Source organism: Plodia interpunctella, chromosome 30, assembly GCF_027563975.2.
Source record: "Plodia interpunctella isolate USDA-ARS_2022_Savannah chromosome 30, ilPloInte3.2, whole genome shotgun sequence".
NCBI classification, from domain to species: domain Eukaryota; kingdom Metazoa; phylum Arthropoda; class Insecta; order Lepidoptera; family Pyralidae; genus Plodia; species Plodia interpunctella.
In genome coordinates, this window is record NC_071323.1 from 2,151,378 (window position 1) to 2,164,154 (window position 12,777).

At 36.1% G+C, this 12,777-nt stretch overlaps 2 protein-coding genes across 2 annotated transcripts; both read left to right on the forward strand.

Moving 5' to 3' along the window:
* Positions 1-716: 716 nt before the first annotated feature.
* Nop60B (Nucleolar protein at 60B) lies at positions 717-3,334 on the forward strand. Its single transcript, XM_053767375.1, has one exon. The coding sequence runs from the start codon at positions 948-950 to the stop codon at positions 2,463-2,465; it is 1,518 nt and encodes a 505-aa protein (XP_053623350.1). The 5' UTR covers positions 717-947; the 3' UTR covers positions 2,466-3,334.
* A 3,805-nt stretch (positions 3,335-7,139) lies between these two features.
* LOC128682586 (zinc finger protein OZF-like) lies at positions 7,140-10,066 on the forward strand. Its single transcript, XM_053767397.2, has 4 exons — positions 7,140-8,289; positions 8,550-8,683; positions 9,313-9,424; positions 9,767-10,066. The coding sequence occupies exons 1-4, from the start codon at positions 7,396-7,398 to the stop codon at positions 10,022-10,024; spliced, it is 1,398 nt and encodes a 465-aa protein (XP_053623372.1). The 5' UTR covers positions 7,140-7,395; the 3' UTR covers positions 10,025-10,066.
* Positions 10,067-12,777: the final 2,711 nt, after the last annotated feature.

Below are 12,777 nucleotides of genomic sequence, written 5' to 3' on the forward strand. Positions count from 1 at the left end.
TAACATTTTGTCGCCTAAAATATTTTCTTTCTTTATTTTCTTTACTGGTACAACTAAGGTACACAAACATTGCCAATGCCAATGGAAGCAAAAAGCACCAATTTTCAATATTGTTGCAGATTTACGACCAAAATTACCTTCTACGCAATCGTGGTGCGAGTTTAAAGGAAAAAGGAAGGATTTAGTGGATTATCCTGAAAATAATAATACTATTTTAGGTTATTGTATTATTTGGTCAACTATGGTCATTTATAAACTGTTATAAACTTGATTTGGATCTTACCTGTCTGAAGTCCATAATTTAATAAGTCTTCACATGTTAAGTGTTCCGAGCTTTTTCGACCGTTTACTGGCTCGAAAATTTTACAGCGTTAGGCGTGTCCCATAGTTTTCGAAGTTTTTTATCTTATGAAGAAGATTTTTCACAATATTTCTGCACCCGAATATGCTACATTTTTTTATATATTGTGCTCACATAATGAAAGGATTAATAAAGTACTCTAAAATAAACGTTTTAATCGACATAGAAAAAGGCAGCAAAGCTTTTGTGTATCTAAAATACAGTGCTTTACTCTGGCGGGATAAATGTGCAGTAATACTCCTTATTCTCAAATGAGGAAATTTCGGAGAACAGAGAATATCTTCTAGGATGTCTGCCTGCCGCGGATGCAGGCGATGTAGATGCCGATCACTACCGTACCTATTATTTCCATACAAAACACGATGGCAAAAAAATGTCGCTGGCAACATTGCAAAGCCAAACCAACCATACGCTAGCTAGCAATATCTAACCTCTATTTACGAATGTTCACGACTTGCACGTGTTTATTTTGTTTAGACAATATAAATTATATTATCTATTGTGGCAGTTATAAATAGTACATCGTGTACAATCTTTATTCAAGAACAAAGGTTTGCAAACCTAAGAAGCCGAAGTAACTGTGAAAATGACTGAAGTATTGCAACCGGGTGCCGAAGTTTTTTCAGAGAAGAAAAAGAAGAAAAACAAGGAAACTGTGACCCTTGGTGCGTTCCAGAAAATAGGAGACTTTAAAATTGAGCCATCGGAAAGCGTCGGAAAGTTGGATACAGCGTACTGGCCGCTTTTGTTGAAGAATTTCGATCGACTCAATGTGCGCACTAACCACTACACGCCCTTACCCTTTGGTCATTCCCCACTGAAAAGACCGATTTCCGAATACATCAAATCAGGGTTCATAAATGTTGATAAACCGAGCAACCCGAGCTCCCACGAAGTTGTTTCATGGATAAAACGTATACTGAAAGTGGAAAAAACTGGCCATTCCGGCACCCTGGATCCCAAAGTTACGGGTTGCCTTATTGTATGCATAGATCGTGCTACAAGATTGGTGAAGTCGCAGCAAAATGCTGGTAAGGAGTATGTTGCAGTATTCAGCTTGCATTCCGCTGTAGAGAACATCCAAAAAGTTACACAAGGATTAGAAAAACTGCGCGGAGCTTTATTCCAACGGCCTCCATTAATTTCTGCTGTAAAAAGACAGCTAAGAGTCCGAAGTGTTTATGACAGTAAATTACTAGATTTCGACAGTGAGAGAAACATTGGAGTATTCTGGGTGAGCTGTGAGGCCGGTTCTTACATCCGTACTATGTGCGTACACTTGGGACTCATGCTCGGTGTCGGAGGACAGATGATAGAGTTGCGACGTGTCAGATCAGGCATTCAGGGCGAAAAGGAAGGTATGGTCACAATGCATGATATATTAGACGCTCAATGGGCATATGAAAACCATAAAGATGAGACATACATCCGAAGAGTTATTAAACCGTTAGAAGGCTTGCTCATTGCACACAAAAGAATCTTCATCAAAGACAGTGCCGTCAATGCTGTATGTTACGGAGCCAAAGTTTTGCTACCTGGGATATTAAGGTATGAAGACGGTATTGAAGTTGACCAAGAAATAGTTATAGTGACGACTAAAGGAGAAGCCGTGGCTCTGGCCATAGCTCTGATGACAACATCAACAATGGCATCGTGCGATCATGGAGTAGCGGCGAAATTAAAACGAGTTATTATGGAAAGAGACACATATCCTCGTAAATGGGGTCTGGGCCCTAAGGCTTCACAGAAGAAGCAGTTGATTCAGCAAGGGAAGCTCGACAAACACGGCAAACCTAATGAAAACACGCCAGCGGAATGGCTAAACAGTTACGTAGACTATAAAGTTAAGAGGGAACCTGAGAATGGTGAAGCGGAGGAAGGCAGCAGGAAGAGAACAGCTAGCATTGCAGATGTTTCAAATAACTCGATAGAAGTAAAATCTGAGAAGAAGAAAAAGAAAAAGAAGCATGATCAAGAAGAAGTCGGTGCAGGAGATGCAACGATGGAAACAAGTGTAGCTAGCGAAGCAGCAGACGATTCTATCCGTAAAGAGAAGAAAAAGAAAAAGAAGAAGGATAAAGATCAAGAAAAAAGTGATGAGTAAAGAGTGTGCATAATGTAAAGTCAACAGAATCTTTATAAAATATTAAATGAAGAAAACGTGCCTATATTTTTTTAATTTAAAATCGTTTGAGCTATATGTCATTTGAACATTGTTGAAGTTATGAAATGTTTTTAGTTTACGGTATAGTTTTCACTCTGAATTAAATATTGACTATTATGTACTTTCATTAGTTACATTAATTAATTAATAATTTTTATAGTGTAACTACTCTGAATAATAATGTCCAACAGTTGCATCATTATAACTAGAGGGAAAAAGGCAATTTTTTTTATTTGTATCCATTTGTGGTTTCGGCCATTTTTTAAATCGTGATTCTTAAATGCTCGTATTGTCGTTGTCTTACCAATCTTACTACCAGTAGGCAATGCTGTTAATTTTGTTACTGTTTACGGTAGGTATGTCAGTAGAAAGCTCATCTGTAAAAGCTACTTAATTAACAAAGATGTTAATTAACTTTTTGAACTTTAATTTGGAACTTCAATACAGGCCTTTAGTGAGGCTGAAATTTTTTAAAATGTAATAACCAATAAAAAAACAATCCAACTTTTTTTGTTACTATTTCATTGCAACTACTGGAAATTGTTATAAAATTTATTACACGGGTAGAATATACATAACTGGAATAACACATAAATACAAAGCACTTTTATCCCGAAAGTGAAGCCCCGGGACGCAGCTGGTAGCAAAATATGTGTGTCCGTAATGATATGTTACTTCCATTTATGGAATGTCAAATTCAGATTTAAAATTTGTAATTTACAAATTCCTTACATTGTAAGTCCTAGTTATTTAAGTTTAAGCACCTACTAGAAACATTTTGCGATGTTTATTAAACAATTTTAAATTCAGCTTTTGTTTCTTTTTGATAAGCAGAACGTTTTATGTTATGCTCGAAGATTTTTATCCCCAGGCAAAATAAAGCTTTTTATCATGTTACCACTGTTTCCATTGCAGTTTTATCTATTACTAAATATTTTTTATTCAGCACACGCAACCAAAAAACTAAAACGTACTCTTTAGATCCCTATTATACCTACTTAATACCGGCTCCATACATCTTTCACTCGTAGGTATCTCATTTGGTTGCAGTCTTCCATCGTCTATTTTGTCTAAAATCGAATAAAGCGATGAATAATTTATTCACGAACGAATCAATTGTTATCTACATTTATAAATTAGTTTATAGCTTTTGCCCGCGGCTGCGCCCGCTTTTATTTTCCGGGATGAAAGGTAGATATCTACCTACCCTATTCATGACGATTGGTTGAGTAGATCGAGCGTGAAGAGGTAACAAACATACATTTTTAATATTAGTTAGGACTAGCTTTTGCACGCGGCTTCGCCCGCGGAAATATTTCACGGGAACAGTTACTCATTTTTCCGGGATGAAAGATACCCTATGTCCTCCATACTAAAACTACATGTTGCAAAATTTCAAGAAGATTTGTTTGAGTAAAAGGTTGAGGTAACAAACAAACTTACTTTCGCATTTTTAGTTACGATTAGGCATGGATTTAATAAGTATTTCGCTGGAGTATCTACTAATTCCATATTAAAGAAGAAGAAAGGTCAAATTTGTACATTGGATATTTTTTTAAATTCTTCACGGAATATACTTAGTTACTGATATAGATGACGAAAATATAGTTTTGGAAAATTTTTCTGTCTGTCTGAAGCTGGACCGATTTGCTTGAAATTTACTATGTAGGTACCTTATATTATATAAGGCACCTACAAGATGTTGACCCGGTATAATACCGGGTCAACATCTTAGATACATTTCATCCCGGTAAATGGTCAGATTCCCGTAGGATAATTGAAAAACTAATTATGAATCAAAAAATCCTCGGAATCCCGGGTTATATCTTATAGACATTTCATCCCGGAAAATGAGGAGCGTCCTGTAGGAAAATAAAAATCCACGGAGCCGATTTACTTTAAAATTTTGTAGAAAAGTGTAAACAGAATATAAACAACTTTTTTTTTATCGCAGAAATTAAATGTAATTAGAAGGTATCAATTTTCAATTTCATTTTGTTCTATTTTAGTTTTGAACATAAAGATAATAGATGGCGCCACCAAGACTTTTAAATCTCGAAATCACGCTATGGTGTCTCTCTCACAAATCCATACTAATATTATAAAGAGGTAAGCGTTTGTGAGTTTGTATGTTTGAAGCGGGTAATCTCCGAAGCTACCAAACCGATTTCAAAAATTATTTCACCATTAGAAAGCTACAATATCCGAGATATGCTATAGGCATTTTTGTTTCGAAATAAATTAGTATTCAGCCAGATCAATCAATATTTATAAAGAAATCCGAAAAAAAAGCGCTAACGAAAATCTTTACGTTCGTGCGCCGGCCCTACCATTGATTATACATGAACACAATGTACTACAAAATTATAGGGTTTTAGTAGATCCATAAAAAAGTCCGCGAGACAATACTATCTATCTTTTATAATTAAGTATCTATAAGGCATTTTATATGTAAAAAGATATTGTAAATTAAAAGGTGCATTTTTACAATTATTATTGCACAAGCATATTAATCCTTATAATTAAAAGTATTGAGTAAGTATTGAGATTATTTCATCATCAAGAGAATTACACGAAGATAAATTTTGTCCTTTACAGCACATAAATTGGATTAATAGTTTCTGAAATATTATGGAATTAAAAAATACGCACGCCGAATTATTTTAAGTAGGTAGGTACTTAGATACTTTTATATTGTTGAACACGGTACACCGCGACGGCGGCTCGCGGTGTAACGCAGAGCGAAATCGTAAGATTTTTACTTGATACTTACGTGGATTAGGTAATTTTATTTATTTTCGTTGTATTCATACAAAAATTGTAATCAGTTGCCAGAACGACTTTCTCTGTCTACTTTCTTTCTTTATTAAAACTAAATTGACATTACAATATAAAATATATTTATTGCCCATAAAAACAATATTAGTACAAAATAATACAATTGTGCATACATATGGACCAATGGTGGGCCTATTGCTAAGCAATCTCTTCCAGCCAGCCTTTGGGTAGTGAGAGAGGATAACAGAAGAGGGTGGCGGGGCGCATTGTGGGCGCAGTATGTATCAATATATCAGTATAAAACTCTTCCGTTACTGAGTTACTGACTGACTGACAGACAACGTACACCAAAACTGCTGGGCGAGAAGATGTTTGGCATGTAGGTGAGTGTAGGTGAGCACTAAAAGAGGATTTTTGGGAATTCTACTCCGAAGGGGGTGAAAGGGGTGAAAAACTGTAAATATGAAAGTTCTACACCGTTGAACTTAGTGACTTGAAAATTTAGATTTTGGTTGTTTACAACAAAGTAATTAATACGTATTTCAGATTTTTCTGAAAATTAACGCTCAACCCCTTCAAAGGGATGAAAGATTGTATGGGACTTAATACAATTTACAAGATAAAAAGCTGAAAATTGGCACACTTACTTTTTGTAGTAAATAACAGTAATAGTAAATACAAAAAATGTTTAATTTACGTTTGTATATTTGTAATAAAAAACCGGGACGTAAAACGTCATGGAAAATGCAGAAAGCGGGAGTGGGAGTCGCAGCGGGAGATGGGAAGGAGACACGTAGTGGGAAACGGGACGGGACACATTGCAAAAAACATGATGGCACAATATGTAGGAAACGGTACGGGATATCTACTTTACATTACATAGCAGGAAGCGGGATTGGACAAGTTTGCGGGACGAGACACGTAGTGGGAAACAGGAAATTGAACTAATATGAGAAAAAATGCTAATTTGAATCATATATGTTTACCAGTCTTACAGAGTACGCGATAAAATAATTACTGAGATTTGCTATGAAATTCACGCGGGCGAAGCCGCGGGCAAAAGCTAGTAATCGAATAAATCCCTACTTTAGCTTCAAAAGATAGAAAAGTCGATGATTTCGATCATGGATTTAGTAAGTACTACTTCGTCGGAGTACCTACTAATTCCATGGTTTCGATTGATTGTGGACATGGAATACCGATTCTTACCGATAATAAAAATTTGGTATCGTTACAGCTGACAAATGGAGCTAACGTTACTTACTACTACTCAAGCAAGATATTGTTAAATTGGGTAACAAATGGCAAACACGAAAAATGTTACCAATGGTATAACGGTGAAGTGTGAACAGTTTCCGTTACCGTAAGCTACAGCTATCCTTACATATTATAAAGCAAAGTCCACTGCCTCCTCTGTCTGTCTGACCGCGATAAACTCAGAAATTACTGCACGGATTTTCATGCGGTTTTCACCAATAGATAGTGTGGTTCCTGAGGAAGGTTTAGGTGTATAATTTATTAAGTCAATATGTTTGTGGAAATATGTTCAATAAAAGAACAATACGGCTTTAACTAAACTTTATCATTGCCACAGATATTCAAACTTATCTAGATCTGTTATTGCTACTATAGGTAACGTTATTAAAGTTTACCGTTACCTACCTTACCCAATATAACGTTACCTAACTAGTATCGTTGTATTGTAATATAAGGGTATTCCATTCCAAGCCACCGTGGTAATTAATTCCATAATATCGATAATAAGAATCTAACTATTCGATTGGATGTTAATCGCAAAATCGCAACACTAAGTCACAGTGATGACAGCTATCAGATGATTGATAGGTGCCTACGTGCCTACCTAGTTGTTGCTAGTATCGATTTGTTTGATTGATTTGGTTTGGTGTAGGTACAATGCAAAAAATAGCTGCTTGCAGAATGCAAAATAAACAAGAAATAAACCCATTTCATTCATCAGCCAACAGTGCAAACAAATACGAATTACAATTTATAATTAATTGTGTACCTAATTCCTAGCTTGGTTATTGTGAATTGATATTTGTGCAGGACTTTAAATAATATTTTTATTAAAATGGAACCTAATTTTGTAGATTTCAATAGTGATATTTATTCTTATGAATATTTTCTTCAAGACGACGTATGTAGATTATGCTGGTGTAAAAAACCCGAAACCGAAATAATATCTTGGAAAATGAAAACACAAAGTCATAACAAATTTACATTATTTGATAAAATACAGGACTGCCTGGATTTAGATCTGACACAGATGTTGTTTCCCCAGCAAGCTTGCAAAAGTTGTTGTGATAATGTCGAAAAGTTTTTAAAATTTAGAACAGATTGTAAAGAAAGGGAACGAAAACTGAACGAAATTCTGAAACAAAAGAATGAAAACGTAAAAATAGAAAAAGAAGAAATTTTAAATTTGGAATTAATTAAAACAGATTTTGTTGTTAATGATGCAATTTTTTTTGATGGCTTACACTCAGATATATCAGATGTGGATAAAACTGGCAAGCGTTGTGATGATGAAACACGAAAGAGCAAAAAATGTAAATATAAACACAAAAATACGGCTACTTTTTGTAGAAGTTGTAAAATAGATTGCAAGTCAAAGGAAAGTTTGTCAAAGCATAATGATGAATGGCATGGAATAGAGGAAGGTAGCGAGGGTAAGCTATATAAATGTTTTGGATGTGGAAAGAAGCATACATCAATTAAAGCAAGGCGGTCCCATGAAGTTAATTTCTGCAAAGATATGAAAGATGGTTACAAATGTTCTTTATGTGAGAGATTTCTTCCTTTAAGAAGTATGTATTTGGCACATAAGAAAGCCCACAGGGAAAACAAACCAGTGCACATACCAGAAGACATATTTCAGTGTAATAAATGTTCAAAGTTATTCAAGACAAAAGATTGTTTGAGGAAACATTTGGCAGAGCACATTAAAAGGAATTTTATATGTGAAGTGAGTAAGAAATAGCCACTTCAATGGCTTCATAGGAAGCCGCCAGGATCGGGATACTCAGGGGCAGCGGAGAAGATGATTGTGGGGAATATGCATATATTATAAAATATAGTATCGTTGAGTTAGTATCACAAGTTTCGAACTTACTTTGGGGCTAACTCAATCTGTGTGATTTAACTCAATCTGTGTACCTATATTATAAACAGACTCTGGTCAATTATATTACAGGATTCTTAAACTCCGTCATATTTACATTTCAGACCTGTGGGCGAGTGTTCACACGCCGTGATTACTTGAATAAGCACAAACCAATTCACACGGGCACAAAGCATCTTTCTTGTCCACATTGTGACTACAAAACTTCACAGCAATCTTCCCTTGTTGTACACATCAGGTCAGTATTGTTACACTAATTTTATGCCGGCTGTTCGCCGAACTTTCACAGATTTGGTATACATAGCTAGTTTTTTTTTTGTTTTGGTTAATAGAAGCACTCATACAAATTACACTATGTTCATTCGCGTCTGCGTTCGACAATAGTGTGGAGCCGGTATAACATATACGCCTTTTTTTTCCCATGGGGACAGGTAGAGACTAGGAGACACTTAATTTTAAAAAGGCTGCATAGCGGTGAAGTTTGTTGCGCCGCACCTACGCTTTGGAAGTCTGCAGTGGCCTTAGTTTTAAGTAAACTTTTGACGTCATTAAGTGATGTATATCATCTTAATTTGAATAAAGAATTTTGAATTGGGATTTGAAAAATGATTTGGAGTTATGAAAAATATATCCCACTAATATTATAAATGCGAAAATTCATGTATGTGTGTAAGCATATTTGTTACTCTTTCACGCGAAATCTACTGGACGGTAGAATATAACCTGGAACACATAGGGTACTTTTTATCCCGAAATTCCCAAGCTGCAGGGCGCAGTTAATTTGTTTTTTTTTTTTATTTCTTTATTTATGTTACAATAATTTATATGAAAAATACAAGCACTACCAATTACTAACAATATTTGCAGGAAACACACAGGCGAGCGACCATACAGTTGTGTATTTTGCCCTCTAAAATGTATATCCAGTTCCAATCTGCAGGCCCATTTGCGTCGCCACAATGGAATTAAGCAATATGAAGTAAGTCGCCGTAATCAAAGGAGATTATTAATATAGTAGAAACTGAAAAACAAGGTCAGGAAATTGTAAAGAATATGTATGCTCTGGATTAAATAGATACACATATTTAAGATCATTGTGATAATTCATTCTAGTGTTTAACAATGCCGCAATGCCGAGTTCTCTTGTTGAGAGTCGATCTTGGGTGTGACCCATATATTCACCCAACACAGCCCAATTTGGCACGGAGATAAACGAAACATTTAAGATAAACATAGATTTTTTTTTACTGTTTTACCCGAGCGAAGCAGGGACGCGTCGCTAGTACTATACTTCAATTTAGTTTTTTTTTTCTTTTTTCAGTGTAATATTTGCAACAAGAAATTCGGATACAAGTTAAGTTTGGAGGAGCACATAACGTCGATACACGAATGCTTACAAACTACCTTCGCCTGCGAACACTGTGGCGCCACCTTTAAGAGGAATCGCGGCCTAAAGCGCCATCTGTCGGCGAAACATGTGAAAATCGTCAAGGAGAACGAATTGAAAGCAGATAATGAAAAATGTAACAAGAATGATTTAAATGGCTGCGAAATAAAACAGAATGAATCGGATAAATAGAATGTTATTTTGTAAACGTGTGAATAAATAAATAGACTGATATGTGATACGTTTTATTTTTTAAAAAATCTTATCCTCCCTTAAAGCACAGATTAAATAATACCCCAGTACTTAAAGGTTTCTGATAGGATTTATAACGTATTTGGCACTAACTAAGACCAATCTATACCTATATATAATCTAAGACCAATCGGCTTGGCATCTGATAGAAATTTATTTTATTACTAGATGCTACCTAGGGCTTCGCTCCCGTAGAAATTTTGAGATAGGCTATAGCAATCTTGAATAATGTACGTTTCTAATAGTGAAAAAAATTTTGAAATCGGTTCGGTAGTTTCGGAGATTACCCGCCTCAAACATGCAAACTCACAAACGCTTACCTCTTTATAATAATAGTAAAGATTAAATTAGCGTACTCTACACATTGACAACATTGTGTGGTTCTCGAAACTATCGACAGTCTTATCGAAAAGCTATCGATAGTTGACTATCGAGCGGTAAGGGGCCGTCTATAAATCACGTGATCATTATTTTGCATTTTAATTCCAATACCTAGGTGAGACGTGGTGAGATTTTGACTTAATCGAAAACGGTGGCCACCAAAATCCGTTTAGCAAACTGTAACCGCGTTGTATCATTAACATTCTTTATCTAGCGTGGCGTAATCTGTTAAAATGTTTTTATTTTTCAGTAAGAAATAAAAGAATTGATAAAAATGTGATGGTAGCACTAGAGCACAAAGCGCCTTAATGAATGACACTCGGGACACAATATCCACGCGTTCTCTTTTACTTACGTGATGCGTACACGATATGAGAAAAAGAGGCATATGGACGATAGGAAAGTAATGCCGACTTCACACTGTTGTCGAACAGTTTGCCAAGTTTTGTGAATTCGGTATACATTGTTGGTTTTTCATTGCGGTAAATAAAACGACTTATACTAACTACGCAATGTTTACGCAGTCGCGTCGACATGTGTCTGAGTTCGGCGACAATGTCGGAGTTGGCATATCAAAATGGCGGGAAAAACGTGACTTCCGAGCTCGCCTAGCGAATCATATGATATCCCATGCGCCATCTCTTGGCAACGTATCAAACTAGCAATAATGCAGCTTCTGTGTGTACACTATGTTACTTTTTATCAAGTGATGACAGATGGCGCAAAGTTAAAACAGTCACCAAGCGTGTGAAAGTTCCATCAGGTGATGACAGATGGCGCTAGGTTAAAACAGTCACCAAGCGTGTGAAAGTTCCATCAGGTGATGACAGATGGCGCTAAGATAAAACAGTCACCAAGCGTGTGAAAGAAAGTACAGTCGCCGGATATACTTTATCGCTGAACATTACGCCAAATTTGACGGATTCAGAATACTCGTACATTGCTGATTTTTCATTACGGTAAATAAAATACGAACTACGTACGCAATGTTAGTGCACTCGCGACACATATCTGTATGGAGTAGGAGATAGGTAGTTGGATTTGGAGGGTGGAAAGTCAGAAACAGCTCATAATATTATAAATTAGCGCCCCGACCCGGCTTCGCTCGGGTAAAACCACAACAAAATAAACCTTCTTTAGGAATCACATATGATGAGTCAGGCCCCATTGCTACGTTTCGTCGAACCGCTACGTTGACGTCTCCATACAATTTCTGCGTTTCCATGGACGGACATCAAAACAACGGAGCACGACTGAGCAATGCAATGGGATGCACTCTATTGGTGAAAACCGTACCAAAATCAGTCTGGTAGTTTTTGAGTTTATCGCATTCAGACAGACGCAACACGGGAACTTCTTATTATAATGTAATGCCGGCTGCACACTGTATACATTGCTGGTTTCTCATTGCGGTAAATAAAAGCACTCAAACTAACTACGCAATGTTCACAGATTCGCGTCGGCATGTGACTGAGTACGGCGATACTGCGGTGCTGTCATAAGGATGTAAAAGTGTGTTGGTTTGCTATTGTTTCACGTCAAAACGTGATAGTTGTAGAGCCGGAGAGTGACATAGGAAGTCCACTTTATTTGCGTTAATTAAAAATAAGATAAAAGTATATACACGATATTTATTAATCACTAAGTCCTATTAATTTAAAACAAAAATAAAAGTTCTCTATTATTTAAAAATTAAATTTAAGATATGTACTTACTTTTAAACTTAAACTAGGTAATATATACAGTTGCTTATTTATGACTTAAATTATAAGTATAATCGCGTTTTAATGTGCCGGTATCCATCGTTAAACAGTTCGCCATAATATAGCAGTGCCGTACATTGTGAGTTTCTCATCGCGGTAAATAAAAACTCTCATACAAACTGCGCAATGTTAATTAAATCGCGTCGACATCTGATAGTGTCCAGCAGCCATGCCTCATTGCTCAGTCGCGCTCCGTCGTTTTAAAGTCCGTCAACAGACAATGCAGAACGCAGAAATTTTATGAAATTTCAACGTACCTACATATGTCCATGTCAAAAGTTATAGAAAACAAAGATGCTAAAACCTGTTGCGTCATCGCAACGGAGTAAGACTGAGGAATGGGGTATGGCTCTAATAAGAGCGGCTGCGCTTTTTTCTATGGAAGATAGAACGGTTAAGATTGGTTGATAAAGACTCAAACTAAAAAGTGAAGAAAAATTTCAATACTGGTAATTGCAATGGCAAAAAAAGTTTTTCTTCACGTTCTTGACTTGTACACTCGTCACGCAGTCTGTCCACCAACTTTTATCAGGAAATTGCGTTATTATT